General features: G+C 34.5%; 1 protein-coding gene across 1 annotated transcript in view; it reads right to left on the bottom strand.

The window, feature by feature from the left end:
* The window catches only part of MKLN1 (muskelin 1), a 158,115-nt gene that overhangs the window by 40,751 nt on the left and 97,725 nt on the right, over positions 1 to 19,639 (bottom strand). The window contains exons 10-12 of the mRNA XM_090287526.1: positions 14,147 to 14,359; positions 7,719 to 7,940; positions 4,938 to 5,067 (exon numbers count right to left, since the gene is read on the bottom strand). Of these exons, the coding sequence (XP_090143652.1) occupies positions 4,938 to 5,067; positions 7,719 to 7,940; positions 14,147 to 14,359 (565 nt within the window). The remainder of the gene's footprint in view (positions 1 to 4,937; positions 5,068 to 7,718; positions 7,941 to 14,146; positions 14,360 to 19,639) is intronic.

The raw sequence follows: 19,639 nt of genomic DNA, 5'->3' as shown, positions 1-19,639 counted from the left end.
AAGAGGGGTGAAGGAAAGATGGAAAAAAATAAAAATGAGAAGAAAATAATTTCAGTTTCACTTTAATACGCCAACAGAGCCACTAAAGGTACACAATTTCAAGTATAACTGGAACAGTTTTAGTTGGAAAAAATTTTCAAGTACAGTAGTTCTAACCAGATGCTCAACTCTCTCATAAAAATCTTCGGTTAAGACACATATTATACATACAGCCTCTGGAAAATGCAATTTATAGGCATCTTGTTAAATTAACCATTTGGGAAGTGTGTATCTAGACAAAAGAGGGCTATAAAGCACCACCAAGTCCTTGATTAAAACTTAGATCAAGACCCTGTCATTAAGCATTTCAATAACATCCTATTTTATTTAGAGAAAAAAAAAAAATTCCAAACTTCTCGTATTTGTAAAAGGCACTGAATAATCAGACTCAACCATTTCTTAACCTCATTTCATGCCAACTTTCCCCAACCTTGATTTGCACCAGCTCCAACTGTTTCTGGAACATTGCGAGGTTCTTTCCTACTTTGGGACCTTTGTATTTGCTCTTCACTCAGTTCTTGATATAGTTCTTCCTAATTTTATACTTTGTCTTAAATCTTAAAGATAACCACCTCAGAGATGGTTTTCCAACCTACTCTATCTAAATGGAACCTCCCATGTTACTCATTATCATGGCATCCAATTTTTTTCTTCACAGTGCATATAAAGCCAGCTGCAGGCTTATTTCTCCACTAGAATGTGAGTCCTTTTTGAGAAGGGAACTTATAACATCCATAAAACATACTTGGCATATAGAAGGCATGAAATATGTTGAGAGGGAGGAATAGTTAGGGTCAAACTTTGATGCTAGTAAGTGATCAACAAATATTATTAAATTAATGAATTTGTTTGCACTGTGGGATGACACACCATAAATCAATTAAAAGAACGCACAGCAAAACTGGTGATTTTGATTTTACAAAAGTTGATTATAGCAGTAATTTAGAAAATGAATCCATTTGCCTTTTCTACTAATACCTCTACTCCATAATAAAATTATAATGATGGAAAAAATGACAAATTTAATGAAAATTTAAAGATAGCAGAATACAAAATTGTGCTAAATTTTATATTACACAATAAATAAGTTTTAAAAGAGTAGAGGGAACAACTTCAAAATGTTAACAGATTACATCTAGATGGTTTGATACATTTTCTTTTTTGCCTCTTTCTATATTTTCCAAATTCTCTACAATGAGAAAATTATTTTATAATCAAAACAAAATTGAACAGCAACAGAAAAACAATTATCACACTTCGCTGGCTCTAAATCTAGCCATAACCAAACCATGAATGAAACATTAAACTGTTCATTTTTTTTTAAAACTTCAAATGGTAGTCATTAAATCCTACTTATGACAGTGGAAAAAAATTTTTTAACTAATTACTTGCCACTATTACTCTGCCCACTTTTTCTTTTAATCTTGGGAAGCAGCTTAGAATGGTGGAGGGAAGAAACCCTTGCATTCAAACTTCTAAATTCCAGCTCTTTTTTTGGTTATGTAATGCTGAATATATTATGTCACTGGGTTCAATTTTTCTCATCGGGTAAATGAGAATAACACCAGCAATCAAGGATATTTATAAAGCGCCATGCTTAGTGACTGGCATATGGTAAGATCTAAATAAAGAGCAAGGTACTATAGTCCATCAGAATATTATCACCTACGTAGATTAGAAGCACTCTCAGAGTCTATGATCGTTTTGTTCCACCGTATCCCTAGTCTAGCCCTGGGCCAGTCCGTAGCAGTTTTCAACATATTTTGTCAAACCAATTACTATCTTCGTTACCTTTTTCAGGTAGAGCTACATTAGCATTATAGGAAAGTATTACCTCTCTTCTCCTACTTATTTTAATGGAAAGTTATTTCTTTGCACATTTTTAAATAATATATTTTGAGCTGCTACTTGAGACATCACCTACTGACTCCTGTTACAGCAGATCAAGATTTTTACTGCACTGACACCAAACCCCCATTCCTCTCACCCTATCTTCCCACTGAATTTTATACCAATATTTGATTACATTGATTGTAGTTTCTGCATTATGATCATTAGAGAAATATTGCTCACTGTAGGGCCAAGAAATAAACTATGATTGTCTCCTTTTGTATAATTTTTTTCCTTTTCCTATTATGTTCCTATCCTCAATCTTTCACATCAGATGTTATTTACTCATTCACCATTTTTATTTTAAATGTTCAAACATACCTATTGAGTCTACTTTTATCTGGAAACCTCACTTTGGTGAGGAAGGGAAGTCTTCTTCCCTATGTCCTCCTGCTCCAATCTGAACTAGATGCTTACTAGGTCTGCTGTGCAGCTATCCCCTTGAGATGGCCTTTCACTGCTTCCCAGTGTTAAATCCTCTTTTTCCCAGCTCCTATGTTTTCTTTTTTATTACTTTTACTCCCTTTTGTAGTGTATAAGGTGTAGTAGATGCCTAAGAAAAAGTAAATAAAAGATCTATCCTATTTTTAATCTTGTGTGGCAGATAACTATTGACTGCCTGACCTAACAGCCATTCCTCAAACCCCCTTCCCTGGGGTACTACATAAATATAGGCTGGAAAAGCTAAATATGTGCTTTCCCAGACTCTCTTGAAGTCAGGTTTCATAGGTCTAGTCAATGAAATATAAGTAGGCAGCTTTCTGAGCAAGTTTTTTCCTTCCTTTTTTCCTATCTGAAATGAAGGCATGATGTTTGAGATACATCAGCTAATTTGCCACCATGAGGCTACCACTGTGTTGAGGCAAAATAGAAAAATTGAAAAGAACCTGGGGGCCTCTGTGACATTGCTTGAGTCACTTCATCAGTCCCAGGTTATCTACCTCTGGACTAATTCTGTGAGAGAAAAGATTCCCTATTTGTTTAAGCCATGGTTCTCTGGATTTTATATTACTTGAGGCAAACACATTCTACTGATAAACCTTATATATCCGAAAACAGTATTTCTTCCCTCTTGCTTCACCGGTGTTTTGGCTACAGATAGAATTTTAGGTCGATGATAATTTCCCCTCAGAATTTCAAGACCTTGTTCCCCCTTATCTTACAGCTTCCAATGTTGCTGAGAATATTTATATCATTCTAAGTCCTGCTCCTTTGAATGTGATCTCATTTTATCCTAGAAGCTTTTAAGATACGCTCCTTACGCCTAATATGTGAAACTCCACAGTGTACAACAATGTGCCCTCAGAGTGAGATGGTTCTTGTTTTTGAATCTGATGTACTCACTTCTATACGGGTCCATTTATAATCTGGAGTCAATGCTATCCAGTTTGGGGAAATTTTCTGATGTTTCTTTATTTTATATTCTAGTCTCATCCACTTGTCTTGTTCTCTATAAATATCGGACCTCTTGGATTGATTTTCTAAGATCCTTATTTTCTCCAATTTCCATCTATCTTTCTCTATTTTCAGGTTTTCTACAATTCTACTTTTTATCCTAACAAAACTTATTTTCCAAAAGCTCTTTCTTAGTCTCTGATCTTTCCTTACGTCTTAGTTTTATGGATGCAGTAACCCTTTCTCTAAGTAAACTGGTCTTGATCATTATTATTATTGTCATTTACGTGTGTTCTGTGCATTACTCCAGATTTCTGTTTCCAGGTTTGTTTTGTTTTCGCGTCCCTCCTTCATGGTGAAGGCCCTAATACCAAAGATACTTAACTGACAGTTCATTAAGAGTTACAAAATACAACGTTAATTGAAAACAGCATGTATACCGTGGGCAACACTAGAGGTGGACTGGGCTGTGAAAGGAGTCATTGTACTGGGGACTAGGTGGCAAGATTTGCCCTTTTATTGGGGGGGGGGTGTCCCCAAACAATAGTATCTAGAAATCTTTTCTCTGAAGTCATACATTTCCTCCAGAGAGGGTGAGTCTAGTCTTTTGCTAGAAGACATATGCCTGGCATCATGGGAACAGGGAAGTGGTTAGCAGTTCCACTATTCAGTTTATAGGTTTAACTGTCCTATTTTCTACCCTGTCACCTCAGCCACCACAGAGCCTCTGTCATTTCATTTCCCCCCGGAAAACAAAGCGCTAGTAGAAAGTATGAAAGAAGGGTGATGAGGGCAAACTTCTTCACGTGCACTTTTTTTTTAACCTCTGGTGCTATCTTTTGTTAAAAACAAAGTTTTTCCTCTTAAATACGAACAACCATTAAAATTTTTAAAAATCTGTTTTAAAAATAATAGCTAAAAGGAAAAGCAAGCTGATCTAATTTCTCACTCCACTGCTCAAGTTAGGCATTTTAAATCACTGGGCCTTCACCAGATACCCTTCCTCTGTGTAATGACAGGCAAAGTGACTACTATGTAGGGTAACTATGTATATCATCCAAAATAGGATACTTCTGAGAATGACGGGGGCAGTATCAATAATTTATGCCAGGGCAATATGCATAAAACTGAGACTATCTCAGGCAAACCAGTCATCCTATTAGTAGGAGGATAACTTCCCAGATGCTGAGCTCATAAACTTAAAAAGGCATTACCAATTATGTGTTCTCCCTCAGAACAAAGACATACCTACTACACTAGTGTATAATATGTCAGTATACTGAAGAGAAGATGGAAAGGATTAGCAAATATAGAATAATACAGTTTTTAGGATATTAATTCTTGCAAAGCCTCCCACCCAAATAGGCACACAATTAACTCCCTTAGAAATTCACATGTTATCTTTCTGCTCCAAGGGAATAATGACAATTCATATATTTTAAACAGATAAAACTTGATTTTCAGCTTACAGCGTTTTCTTCCTTTTAGTCAGAATTACTTCAATAAAAATGGGAAAGGGGTGAAGAATGGTTAGAAAGCAAAGAAAATGGACTGTAATCTCCTACTTTATAAAGTAGTTAAGACATGGGAGAAGAATCACTAAATGCCTTTACCCATTCCAGAGTCTTTCTTGGTGCCATCTGATATTATGTCTACGTGATCAGAGTCCACATCATAACTAAAGAAATCGTTCAAATAGGTCTTTGATCGCTGGCCACCAAACACATATAAGCAACGATTTTTCTGAAAAATAAGGAAAAAAGGGGCAAAGAACAGAGAAAGTAATTACTTCCATGAAAAATTCAGAATGATCTTTTAAAAATTTAAACCTCTAAAAAAGTAACTTTATGACAGATCCCATACAACGGAGTACTATGCTAGTACAAAGAGAAATGAAGAAGCTTTCTTATATACTGTAAAGAGGTGATCTCCAGGATATTCTAGTAAAACAAAAAAGGTGCTGAATAATGTATACAGGGTGGTGCCTTTGTGTGAGAAAGGAGAAAAAGGAGTGTGTGTTTGTTTCTTTCTCCAAAAAGAAACAAAGGAAACTAATAAAAGACAGTTACCCATGAGAGAAGTGATAGATCAGGAAGACAGGAATAGACACCAGATCTCTTGTAAAGTACCCAGACTTACAGTTTTGCCTTTAGAACCAGGTACATATTTTTATTTAACTAGAAAACAAGTCGAAAGAAAAAAAAATCTCTGAAATTTGAAGAAAAAAAAGATATAAACCTACTGGTATATAAAGATGTGACTGCACAGAAATAATCACACATAGAAGTACTGTCTCTAGTGATTTTAATTCATTTTTGACTACCTGTTCCTAGTAGGCTATATCCTAAATAGAAAAATAATAAACAACATTAAACAGCATTCAGTGATTTTGTTGTTAGTTTTTCTATTCTGTAAAGTATAAGACAGAGCAAGTAATATAATATTGACATTAGGAAGGAGAATTTTAAACTTAAAAGATACACAAATACAAAATCAAAGATATTAAATTGAAAAACTATAATCTTTCATTTGAATTAGACATATCAGTATAAACTCGACTTAATTTTTCTCTACCTAAAAAAGATTTACACACACACATGCACTGGTATACTGGGAAGCGGGGCAAGTCTACTGGCCAAAGGCAGAGGAGAATATGGACATCAAAAAGAATAATGACATCATTGGATTAAACACATCAAATATATAAAAATCAATGAGTTCATAATAATACTTAAAAAAATCCACTGGTTAACATTGGAGCCTTAACTCATTAATATGAAGAAGTGATAAAGGAAAAGAATCAAACGTTCCTGTGTGGTTTACATATCAGGGTAGCTATATAGTTAATGAGAGTAAGTTTTTTTATAATACAATAACAGTCTGTAAATGCAGAAGAAATGACACAATTAGGAAAATCACCATTTGACAAATCATAATGAAATCTAGGCAATGACTACCAATGGCTGCTAGATCCATTAGGTAAAAAGTTGAGAGGAAACTTTATAATTAGTCATAAGACTGGTAACAACTGAATTCACAGAACAATTTTAACATCACCAAAAGTATGACTACATATTAAGTGCCTCTTGATATTTTTCAATCAGACCACCTATGAAGTATTCTTGCACCTCTTCTTTTGCATCCCCTGGGAGAGTGAATCTAAAATCAAGTACTAGATTTATCAGGGTGATCAAGATATATAAATGTCTAATCACTGAGTTGTGTACCTGAAACTAATATAATGTACATCAACTGTAATTGAAAGTTTTCTTTTTTAATTTTAAAAATTATTTTGCCTTTAGAACCTTTAGACTCCGGTTTTAACTACCAGCTGACAGGAAATATGGATAAGAGATCACATTATATGACATTATGAGGATAAAATCGGCCAAATCAAGAACACAGGAAATTCTAAGGCACACATGATTCAGTCGTTAACAAATAGGGGTGAGTACTGTTATGAATTAAAAGAAATATAAGAAACACACCACCAAATGTAATACAGACATTTTTGAATCCCAACTTAAATAAACCAACTATGAAAAGGCACTTTTCAGTATTTCAGAAAAATTCTATATATTAAATGATATTAAACTGCTTTTATTTTAGTTGGATATTATAATGGTATTGCAATTATGATTTTTAAAAGTCCTTAGCTGTTTGTGACATGTTATAGTAAAAATACAGTGTCTGGGATTTGCTTTAAAATACCCCAGCACAATAATATTTAAGAATAAACTTAAAATTCAAAAGAACTTAAAAAAAATGAAATATAAGTGGGGTAGGTATATGAAAAATAAACAGTGGAATACTGCTAACTGCTGAAACTGATGAGTAACAGGAACTTATCACACTCTTCTTCCTCCTTTGGTATATGTTTAAAATATTCCATAATATATTTTTAAAGTTATGTTCATACAAAGAAGTCCAAGTTTTCACTATAACATCTGAAAAGGTTAATGCAATGTCTGTATGTTGGTTTTGCTCATAAAGTTTAATTTCATTCTATAAAGTCAATTCGTACTTATTTGCATTTAATGAAGAATAGCAGAGGGGAAAATTGGGACAGATAAGAAAACTGATCTTCTAGTTACTAAGAGAAATAAATAGAAATGGCTGCAGTATCTATATAAGCAGTGAAGTTAGTCATAGAAATGCCTAGATTAGTATTCAGGCAATAACTATTTAGGAATTACTAAATTGATGGGGAATACTTTCAATTAGCTAACAGATCACAGTTAAAGAGTGTTATTTTTGTCTGCCATTGCTAATGCTAATCATTTATTTCTACTGAGGAGTTCTGATCTCTCACTGAGGAATTAGATTTCACCACTTCTTTTCCAACTGGGATACACACGACAAAATAACATAACACAATGCATAGAATATCTTACTGAGTGGAAGAGCATGCAGTGTCCTATCCGAGACTGGATATCCTCAGGTCCAGCATTACAGGAGTCCTCTCGAAGAAGTTTCCAGGTTTGACATTGACAATTGAAAGCAAACAACCCACTGAATTGTGGTTCGCTGGCTCTGCTGTCGTCTACGCTGCCATTACACGTCAAAATTCTACCACCAAAGGTGTAGATCATATGTTTTTCTGAGTCCATACACATCTATCAGAACAAGACAACAGATTGAATAGTTTGACTGTTCCTGTCATATGTGCTAAAGTGAAACCAATGTAAGCAGTTTTAGATTCTTAAAAACAAAACAAAACTGAACTTTGTCTTAATAACACTAAGTTCAACCCCTGATTATCATATGCACTTATTGCAATACTGCTCACCACCTGGCAGAGGGATTTCTAAATACCTTTTCATGTTTCCATTTTTCCCACTGAGAATAAAATATGTTAGGTTAAAGAGTTTTACGCTTTCTTGAAATTGCATAATTTTTACCAAATCAACCAATAATAATGAAGTGCTGACTTACAAACCTAAGAGTAAATACAGATCATACTCTACGGGTAAACAGTGATCACATTCTTTTAATCCTCCTTATAAAAACTTTCTATTCTAGGCAAGCATCCTATTAATCTTGCTACCATTAAACAGGAGAGCAGATATGTGAAAGAGTGACGCAGCTAAATTTATCTCTCTGCATTTATTTTACACAGCTCTTCAAATTAGGTTACAAACAGTAAAACAAACAAAAAGACATTTAAAGCAATCAGTCTCCAGACTGACATCTATGGTGTGATGAATCTTGTCTTCTTTTAACATGATATTTTAATTTTTATTGTCTTTGAGGTATGTTATGTAACTCATGTTCAAAAGCCAACCTTAAATTCTTTCAGTCTTTCATCTCAAGATTAGTTTTTTACAAAAATGTCCAAGAAAAATCATTTGTCAAAAGATAGTAAGGATTAAATTTATTTCAAATAACATGTATATCCAAGTTGGAAACTGACATTGAATACTAGTGGCATTTACATTTAAAGAAAAAGTTGTGTATACAAAACATTATTTTGCTAAAGCACCAATACTAGCCATTGTATGTTCAATTTTCTCCTCTCATCAATTACTTCTGCTATTTATTTGTGTATTGTTTTTAATAAAAAGCTTTTTAAATTGCAAAACTTGGTTTTTACCTTAATACTAAAAAGAAAAATTTTAACCAATGTCACCCCAATACATTCAAAGAAAAGATTCTAGTATCTCCTAATCTTTACCTACCACTAAAAAGATCCACTCACTTGTTACTCCCCAGGTTTCTGGCAGATTTTCATAAAGTAAGATGAAAATCTACTATACCTCAAGGGGGAAATCATGGTGAATATGGTTGCAAAACTGAGATAAAGTTTTCATGACCCTGGCCCGCCAAAGAAAGTGTCCCTACTCTTCAGTCTTCAATAATCCTATCATTAAAAGCAATCCATATAGTCTTGAAGACAACTCAGTATGGTCCCATTCATCTACTGCATGTATGGTTGTCTAGGGCTTCACTGAAGCCGGTCACATCACCCTGTCCTAAGTGCTTAAGGCTCCAATCCTTCCAAACACCTGGAGATCATGCTGAAAATCCCAAGGAACCAACATCATGGAAGCCAATTTACATTTTCATAAATTCACAGTCATGCTAATTTTGGCCAATCTCTGTTTTATCAGGTTTTCTATGGTTATCTAGCCCCTATAGGTCTTCATACGGATACAAAGGAATCTTCTCTTTCCTTCTGGGGATATTTCATTTCGATGTGCCTGTTCTCATTTCTTTGCCTATAAAAGTAACCAGTTTTCTCTCTGAGGCTTTTAGGATTTTCTCTTAATCCTTGGCTCTGAAATTTCATTATGGAAGTATCAAGGCAGGGATATTCTTTTTCATTCATCTTGATCTGCACCTGGTGTTTCCTTTGTTCTGAAAATTGTCTTCCTTCAGCTCTCAGAGTTTTCTTCATTTTTATCTTGAGTTTGTTTGGGGATTTTTGTTTGGTTCTTGGTCTGCATTTTCTTCTAGAATGCCTATTAGGTGGCACTGAAACTTTAGGACCTTTTCTGTTTCTTTTCTCTCATAATTTCAGCTCACTAATTTAGTAACCATTCTGTTTTCCAATTAATTTGCTGAGATATTAAAAAATCTTGAATTTGTCATTTTTCTAGATACATCTTTTTATTGAATGCAATATCCACCTGAATTACTCTTAAAATATCACTTAAACTTATTTTAAAGCCTTCTTCAGTTTATACTATTGTTTTTCTGTTCTTTTTTTTAAAAGATTTTATTTACTTACTTTTAGAGAGAGGGACGGGAGAGAGAAAGAGAGGGAGAGAAACATCAATGTGTGAGAGAAACATCAATTGGTTGCCTCTCACACATCCCCAACTGGGGACCTGGCCTGCAACCCAGGCACGTGCTGTGACTGGGAATCGAACCAGCAACCTTCCAGTTCACAGGCTGGTGCTCAATCCACTGAGCCACACCAGCCAGGGCTCTTTGTTAATTCTTAATTTGTTGAGTTCAGCACCTGTCTGATGGTATTAATTACATTCAAATATTTGGATTTCTTGGTGGTGGTTCTAGTCCTTTCGTATCTGAGAATCCCTAGTCATCTGCCTGTTGTATATACACTAGGGTGCCTAAAGGGCCTGGGCAGGAAGAAATGAGATGTGATGCTATTAAGGGTTCCACAGCTGCTTTCCAGTGCCCTTGGGAGTCCTGCTCTACCTTTTCAGCTCCAATGCCTACTTGACCTACGGACAATTATCAAAGTTAAGTGCTACTCAGTCAAACTAAAGAATGCTCTGCTGTTCAGTCTCCCACTGATCATCTAAAATGTTTGCCCCAGTTATATAAACTTTTGAGACTCATGTGGTGCTATCTTACAGGCTTCAGTTTCTTCTGGTTGGATCTGATCTTGTCTGCTTTCTACCTTAAAGGAAATTCTGTTTGTTTGTTTTTTTTTAAGTTCTCCAAAGGCATTCTTCCTTGTTTTTAAACACAATTACTAATGTATTATTCTCCTGTTCAGCCTGCCAGTGATCCACACTGACCCATGGAGAATGTCAATGAGCTGAGATCTCTAATCTTTTCGCTGAAGTTTCTCCTGCCATTTCTTGGCTATTCCTTTTTCTAGTAATTTCTTCAAAAAAACGGTTATACTTGAAGGACAGTTTGTCTAGATATAAAATCCTTGGCTCACACTGCCTTTTCCTGAATACCTTCTAGATGTTGCTCCTCTGTTTCTTGGCATTGAATGTAGCTGTGGACATATGGCATCAGTCTCATTTCTCTTCTAGGTGACTTGATCATTGTCTAGCTGCTCCTCCAAATGGCTTCTTTATATTTGAAATCCAATGTCAACATAAGTCGTAACAGTTGAATGCCTAGGTCCATTTTCCCTGAATACAGCACACCCTTTTGAAATACGAAATACTCTTAAGATTCAGGAAAGTACTGAATTTTATTTATAAATATTTGTTGTTCCATTGTTTTGGTTTTCATATTTAATGTCTCCAATTATAGGCATGTTGGCTCACTTTTGCCTATCTTCTCTATCTATAATTTTCTGGCTAATCCTTTTAAAAATCTTTATTTATTTATTATCTGCTCTTCTTTTTTCCATGCTATATTCCCCTTACCTATTCTTCACTATGCTTCATGTAGATCAGTCTTCATTGCTGAAAGTGCTACTATGTTTTCCTTCCTTTTATTTCCTGAGTTTTATCAGGTCCAATTTCATCCGCTCCTATTATTTGGTCATCTCATGTGCATTCTTGAATTTATGCCTTGTAGTTTTCTTCAGAGTTTCAAGCTTCATTAAATTATTTAATTCATGTTTGGATACCGAAACATAATTTTCACCTGCTGTTGTGTGAAGAAAAGTTTTGCTGTTCTTTTTCCTTTAGAGTACCTCTCTGAAGATTTGGTGTTTATTGCTTTTTAGATTTCCATATTTAAATTCAACTTATTTAAAGTTGAATTCCCTTGGACCAGATAACAGAAGGTTCCCATGGAAGGGCGATGTTTTTGCTCAAGGAAACCCTCCTCTGTTGCAATTGAATTAGATGACATCTTCAAACTATAGTGCACCTGGGAAGCCACATCTTCTTTACTTCTTTAACTCTACGAACCCTCATCTGGGCTGGGAGGCTTCTATCACAAGACTTGAACTCACCTAGTTTCTTCACTGGGCATTGCAAAAGGAGCCACTGTCCCCAGTTGTCACGGAGTTTCCCGTACTTTTACGAGACGGTGCTTTCTGACATCTACCACCTGTGGGCCTTTCTGGGTACTTTCTACATGTCATTTCTTTGACACCCCTTGGGTTCAACTTTCTGCTCTGCTCCTAACACTTCCCACTAAGATGTACCTCTGCTAGGCTCCTCTGCATTCCAATTTCCCTATTACATTGCTGGCAGCTTCAATACAGATTATGGGTATTTCAGCTGTTTTTGGCTAAACTTACAAGAAATTGGGAGTTGTGGGTTTTCTTTGGCTCCTGGTTTTGCTGAATATATGACTTGGGTTTTTTTTAATAAACCTTTTTTTGTTTGGTTCTCACTGTTCCTGAAAATCACACAAAGCAACAACATCGAAAGCTTCAGAACTAAGCTGCCACTATAATCTTAATAAATCCAAGTCTTTAAATTTAAATTTTTAAACTACATTAAATTCAAAATGGCAAAGTAACTTTTAAACATGTCTTCATGCCTCTAGCTTTCTCACATTCTTCTGCAATTTGAACGTTAAGTGTCAAATCTTAAAGAGTCATGAACAATCCCAAATAATTTTTGAAGTTCCAACTTACACCTTTATTTGCATGAAAAATAGAAAATGGAGGCTCGCACAGATAACACGAGGTCACAGAGCTAGTTGTTCGCTGAATTAGCACTGAAATCCTGGTTTCTTCTCCCCTAGTATTCTGCTATAACATCTAATCAGTTGAAAACCAAGCATTTAACAGAACCTAGCTTCCAGGGAACATTCTATTTTATCGAAGTCAAGAGAAACAAAGACCATATACAGGACAATATATATGTAGTCAGACTACCCCTAAGCTATTGTTTTTTCAACTTCTTAAAATAAAGACATAAGCATCTTTTTGTAAAAGAAATCTGTAACCAGTTGAAAGCAAGAAAATAAATTGTTTCTCTCACAATGTTATCTGCTGATGTTCCGTTTTTAAAAGATCAGAACCAGCCAAACTTTTTGGGGAGTTCTTATTTTTCACATGAAAACACTGAGAATGTCAGCAGGGAAGTGCAAAGCTTTACAGAGCTCAGTTATGCAGAGCCAGCAGATGCTCCAAATTCAATCTGGGGAGTACTTTGGAGACTAATGTTTTTGATTTTCCACCCACCACTTACCTGATAGACATATAATCCATTCCTCTTTTCCTTACCATTCTCTTATAACAACTACTTGTTAATATAAACATAGCAGTAGAATATTTTTAAAGCAAAGAATTAACAAAAATATGTAAAGAAACAATAAATAAAAGACTTGTGTTTAACCTATATGTAAGATAGGAGGTTAGATAGGCCTAAGATAGATTCTATCATAATTCTGGCACCATCTCCCGTTTCTCAAGTACTAGATAATGCTATGTTCATCATTACAGTGTTGCAGATTTTTTCAGTCTTTTTCTTCACCATACTCCAAAACAAAACTTTGGACATGGGTTGAACCAATGAAAACTGCCTAAAGAATTCAGAGTGGTTACAGTTTTGTTTGAGGTACTGAACTATAATGAACTGCTATGGAGTCAGTATTGAAATACAGATAACAATGGTAATGACACTGATAGAGATGATGATGAGGCCTACATGCATATTAATATTAAAATGACTTACAATATCACTATGTGTAGTCTTGTCTACAGCATCATTATGATTATTATTTGTGCTGAATTTAAATCAGTTTTATAATGTTTGTGATTATATACAAAGGTAAACATACTATTTCACTTGAATTGGAAGAAAAAGCTCTAGATTCCAAATGCCTGAACTCATTATAAAGTAATTTTAAATTTCTTTCAGGAATGCAGAATGAAGTTTCAAAAGGGAAAGTTGTTACTGTTATGATTTACAGTTATTATAAAATTAATTTTTTTCCCTAATATGTATTGCTGTCTACTCTTTAAAGCTTTTATAAAATCACATTTGTGTCCTGAGATCTCAGTATTTTATCCTGCACTAAATAAGAGAAAAAAATTTTAAAGAATAACTTTATAGCTATTGAAACAAGTTATTCTTATTATCTGTAATAGGTATTTGTAATGGAAATCACTGAGACAACTCAGCATAACATGTGAAATAAACTCTAAGAACAAGAGTTACTAAGCACTAATTAATTCTATCGTATATTCATCTGTGCACCAAACCTGATGATCAAACACCAATTTCGGCCCTCCATCAGCAGCAGTATCCTCACTGAGTAACATCCATGTGTTAGTGTCAATGTCATAACGATAAAAGTCGCTTTTCAGAGATTTGCTGTTCCTCACAGAGGAATCCAAATAACGGCCCAACGTGTAGATTTGCCTTCGTTGAATGTCAATGCACATTTTATGACATGATCTGGCACTAGGACCATTCTGTGAAGAGAAAAAAAAAATCAGAGAATAACAAAATAAAATTAAATGCCCCTTTTTGTTGACTTTCATTATAAACTTTGCTCAGAAACTCATATCAAGTCAACTAATATAAGGCCAAACACTAAGCTTAAATCTTGAATGGAAAGCAAAATAAGCAGAAGATACAAATCTTACCTTAGAAATGCTTAAAATCTGCCAGGCAAGATGAGATGAACTATTCTGTACCCTGTGGCACTCTGTTCATGACAATTATATGGCTTCTAATATATACTCCATTGCATTTTAGTCATTTGTGCAGAATTTAATTCTCTATTATATGTTAATCTACTTAAAGACACATATAATCTTTTAAAATATTTCTCATCAGAATTTCTCACCAGAATATAGCACAAGACGGGCACTCCAAGAATATATAGAATCACTGGATTCTATAACTAGAAGGAACCCTCATAAAAATCTCTAGTTTAATGACCTACTTTTACAGGTGAGGAACTGTAAGACAAAAGACAGAAGGCATCCTTCTGAAAGCTAGTAAGCTAGTGACAGAAGCAGAATAAGGATCCAAGTCCTTTGATTTCTTCACCTGCCCTTTATATTATATACAACTGACTCTTACTGAATAGATACCCCAACTAGGGAACAATATGAAGAACAGTATATTACTAACAAAAATTAGTTAAGATCACTTGTATTATCACAGGACTGAATAAAAGATAAAAGTTATTGTAGTATACACCAAAAATAGAGTTCATAAAGGAAAAAATAAAACACCTTCGATTGGCAGGACTTTACTTCAATTAGGTAAAAGGGAGAAAAAGAAACAAAACTAGTATTTCTTAACTATCTCCTAAATTGTCTATATTATTACTACATATCCATGTATATATTTCATTTAACCTATATAACAACTCTATAAAGAAATATTATCACCATTTCACAGAGTCTAAGTAATTTGTCCAGTCACAAAACTAGAAAGTAAGACAGAGCATTTAAGCCACAGGGGAACCAAGGCAAAAACTGTTTCCTCCCACTATTCCAGATGTTTTCTCCAGAAGAAAAACAAAAACAAAAATATACTTATTACAATGTGTACAGTTATGACTGAGATAAAGAATTCCTGCTGCAGAAATAACAGAGCTGACGTGTAAGGTAGAAATAGGAAGCGTGGTGAGTGACTGACAGAGGAGACTAGATATAATCTTACAAGCAATAAAGAACTATTACAGGTTTCTAGAGCAGGATATAAAAGAAGAGTAATCTAGCATTATTTAGATTAAACGAAGCAATAAAGGTTTTAGACATAACGAACAGTTTGACATTAGTGTTATTAACCCAGATATTAAGTTAATTTAAATCTGCATTTTAGTGTTATACTAATTACTATTTTAAAACTTATTTTTAAAGATTTTTGTCAAGAAAAATCTGCAGTAGATAAGGTGAAAATTTTTACTTGAGAAAGAATTTCTTCCATAATTAAATAATCTCAAAAATAAAGATAGGATAATATATAATAAATTAATGTCATATTTTCTAAAGTGTGAAATTTGAAATTTTATTTGGAGAGTAACAGAACTTCTTGTTCCATCTTAATTAGCATGAGTGCTATTAAAATGTCGAGCAATTATAACCTAAGTTTAAAAGAAAAAGAACCAATAGAATAGGAAACAGAGAAAATTAACAAAGTTGGTTTTTTGTAAGATTAACAGAATTATAAACCATTATGTAAGACTAATTTTTTAAAAAGGAAGAGAAAGTAAAAATTGCCAATACTGGAAATGAAAGTAGGAATATATCATTATAGGCTTACTGCAAGTTGAACAGAAATAAGGCCTATTACAAAAAACATAGGTAAAATCTGACAATGTAGATCAAATACATATTCCTTGAAAAAATTTAATTTACCAAAAGTGACACAAGGTGAAAGAGAAAATCTGAAGTCATTTAAATCTATTGAAAAACTGAAGTCATAATTCAAAATCTTCCAACAGAGACCTAGTCCTACATATTTACACTGACAAATTTTATCAAACACTTAAAGGAGTGTATTCTATTCGACTCCTAATTTATTTTCTAAGGACAACATAACACTGAAACCAAGTAACAACAATATTACAAAGGAGGAGGAGGAGAAATAATAATACAGGCAGCTAGTATACCTCATGCACGAAGACACAAAACTAATTTTTAACAAAATATTATCAATTAGAATGCAGCAGGATATAAAAAATGATATTTTATAACTAAAGGGCTTATTCAGGAATGCAAAGTTGATTTTACATTTGAAAATTAATCAAGTTAATTCATCACCTTAACAGAATTAAAGAGAAAAATCATGATTGTGTCAATATACACAGAAAAAGCATTTGATAAAATTCAACACATATTCATTAGGAAAGACTTACAGAAAACTAGGAATAGAAAGAGACTCCTACCCGTCACTGTGATTTTGACACCTTTCCAATACTTAAAAGACTTTTCTGATGAGATTTATAGTGATATTAATAAATGTATTATTTTGCGATACTGTATACAAAATATATCAACATTTGGAGGATATGCATAATTCAGGGAATCAATATTTTTCAAATGACCAAACACATGGGTCAAAAAAAAAAAAAAACATGGATAAAAGATCCATTCCAAGAGCAAGATAGACCTATGAGTTTTAATGCAACAGAACATAAAATGTTAGCTGATATGGCATTTTGATAGTCTTTTTAGATAACTACACATGTTCTTTTTTGATCTCATATTCCTGCCTGTTTGAGAGGTCTGGTTGTTTCCTATCTTCTTCCCCATTGACCTTGGTCAAAAATCAACTGATCATATATGTCACTTTATTCTGCTCCATTTCCTTCTGGTCTTTTCATATACCAATATGACACTCCTTGAGGTCAGGTAATATAAGACCTCTCTATTCTTTTTAAAAAATATTATTCTGATTCTTCTAGGTCCTTTACATTTGCATATAAGTTTAGAATCATATTGTCAATTTCTAAAGCTGTTGGGATTATGATTGGGAATGTGATGAACTATAAGTCAATTTGGAGAATTGATGTCAATAATATTGTCTTGTAATCCATGAACATAGTTAATCTCCATTTATTTCAGTCTTCTTTAGTGTATTTCAGCACTCCTGGAATTTTCAGATTAGAGGTCTTAGATATTTGTATTAAATTGATCCCAGTATATTTGTGTAATTATATAAAAGGACTTGTCCCTGGCTGGTTTGGCTCAGTGGATTGAGCGTCGGCCTGCGAGCTAAGTGTCGCTGGTTCGATCTTCCAGTCAGGGCACATCAGAGAAGGAAAACTCTGACTCCAAAAAACCTCCGCTGCCTTGCGGCATACCTCTTCAGGGGAAAGGCTAAGGGAGTAAACCCCGACAGAAAATCCAGAGCCGGAGTCCCTAAGGCGGTTCGACGTTGTAGTCAACACCGGCAACTCCTGCGGCGCACCTGAAGCCAAGCTGTATTGACTCCGTCTTTCCCTCGGACCCTTCAGCTGCGAAGAGAGGAGGGGTCTGCTGCATGGGCAACAGCAGACCCTCCATATCACCCTGCCCAGGCTCTGTAGCTTCAGCTTCACTGGAGAGGACACTCCAGCGTCATCGCAAGATGTCGATTCAACACAGGAGGAAACAGATACCGTGTCACTCCCGAGTCGGACTGCACAACCATTCTCGGCGGTGCAGATAGACTCTTAAGAAGCTACACCATCGTCTCTCGAGACGGACGGCTGCCGACGATATAAAAGGACTATTAAAACACTACTTTCCTTTCTAAAAACATTATCTATGTGAGGTCCAATTTTTTTCATATATTTCACACAAAACAATGTATTGCAAGAGATTAAGTGCAGCAACAGATATGAGGATCTAGTTGTCTTCCACTAAGTCAGACATTAAGAGATTTAAAGAAATGCAAAACTTAAGAAAAATACAGTTTTGAACCTATAAAAACTTACTTGCATATCAACTTAAAATAATCGTTCCCTTTATGAGCTGAACCATCCCATTCTTTCAATCTCTTAAATGTGTTATTAGGAACATATTTAATTTAAGTGAACTATATTAACTTTTGCTTTTTAATTGTACATCATACTTTTAAAACACATATCCCAGGGAATCATCAAAAAATAACTTGTACTCACTGGTACAGAAAGCAAAATTGGATAATGGAGTATTAACTGATTAATTTTGGAAGGAATGAGCATTCCTGCTAGAGCCATATATTACCATTCAATTCATAGGTAGATCAACAAAGGTTTTTTGGTGTCTATATGAAGAAAGTAATAATAAACTATTACAAATCTGAACTCCAACAGTAGGTTCCCACTTCTATCTACTGACTTCAAAATAACAGAAACAGTGTTCTCATCAAAACAATCTCTAAACCCTGGCTGCTGTGGCTCAGTGGATTGAGTGTCGGCCTGCGAGCCAAGTGTCACTGGTTCGATTCCCAGTCAGGGTACATTGCTAGGTTGCATGTCAGGTCCCCAGTTGGGGGCGCGAGTGAGAGGCAACCACACAGTGATGTTTCTCTCCCTCTTTCTCCTTTACCCTCTCTCTAAAAAAAAATCAAATAAACAAACAAACAAACAAATTAATTAATTAAAAAAAACAATCTCTATATTTTCTAGTATTAGTTTTAAATAATTAATTGTATTCTAAGTATCACTTATATATAAATGATATAAAAATAATATCCATGCCCTGCTTCCAAAGTAGAGCATTAATATTACCTTCGAGTCCTGTGTAAGCCAACTCCCCTTTCCTGCCACACAACCATTCTCCTGAATTTTGTATTTATCAGTCTCCTGTTTTACTCCAGCATTAACTTTTCATTTAACTTATATGACCTATTTACTCACTAAAGAGTAAGCATATGATTTATGGCTTAAGGAATTCGGAGTTTAGGTAGGAAAATAGGAATGCAAACCAATCATTATAGTAACCCATTCATGGAATTCGAAGTGTTAAATGAACAAACCAAAAAAAAAAAAAAAAGCTTCTGATTCTGCATGGAAAAGTCAAGAACACTTCACAGAGGAAGTGATGTTTGAACTGAGTTTTAAAAAATAAATAGTCATTTACTCGGTGAAGCTGGGTACATGGGAGAAGGACACTGTTAATTCCAAACAAAGAAAAAACAAAGGACACAGGTGAAAAGTTGAATAATTCCAGCAACGATAGATATGGCTGGTACATAAAGTCTGGAGATGAGGCCAGAAAGATGAATAGGAAGCAAATCATGGTGAGAAATTTGTTTTTACTCTAAGG

This window comes from Furipterus horrens, unplaced genomic scaffold (assembly GCF_987537825.1).
Source record: "Furipterus horrens unplaced genomic scaffold, mFurHor1.1.pri manual_scaffold_9, whole genome shotgun sequence".
NCBI classification, from domain to species: domain Eukaryota; kingdom Metazoa; phylum Chordata; class Mammalia; order Chiroptera; family Furipteridae; genus Furipterus; species Furipterus horrens.
This window is presented reverse-complemented; position numbering and strand designations above follow the sequence as displayed.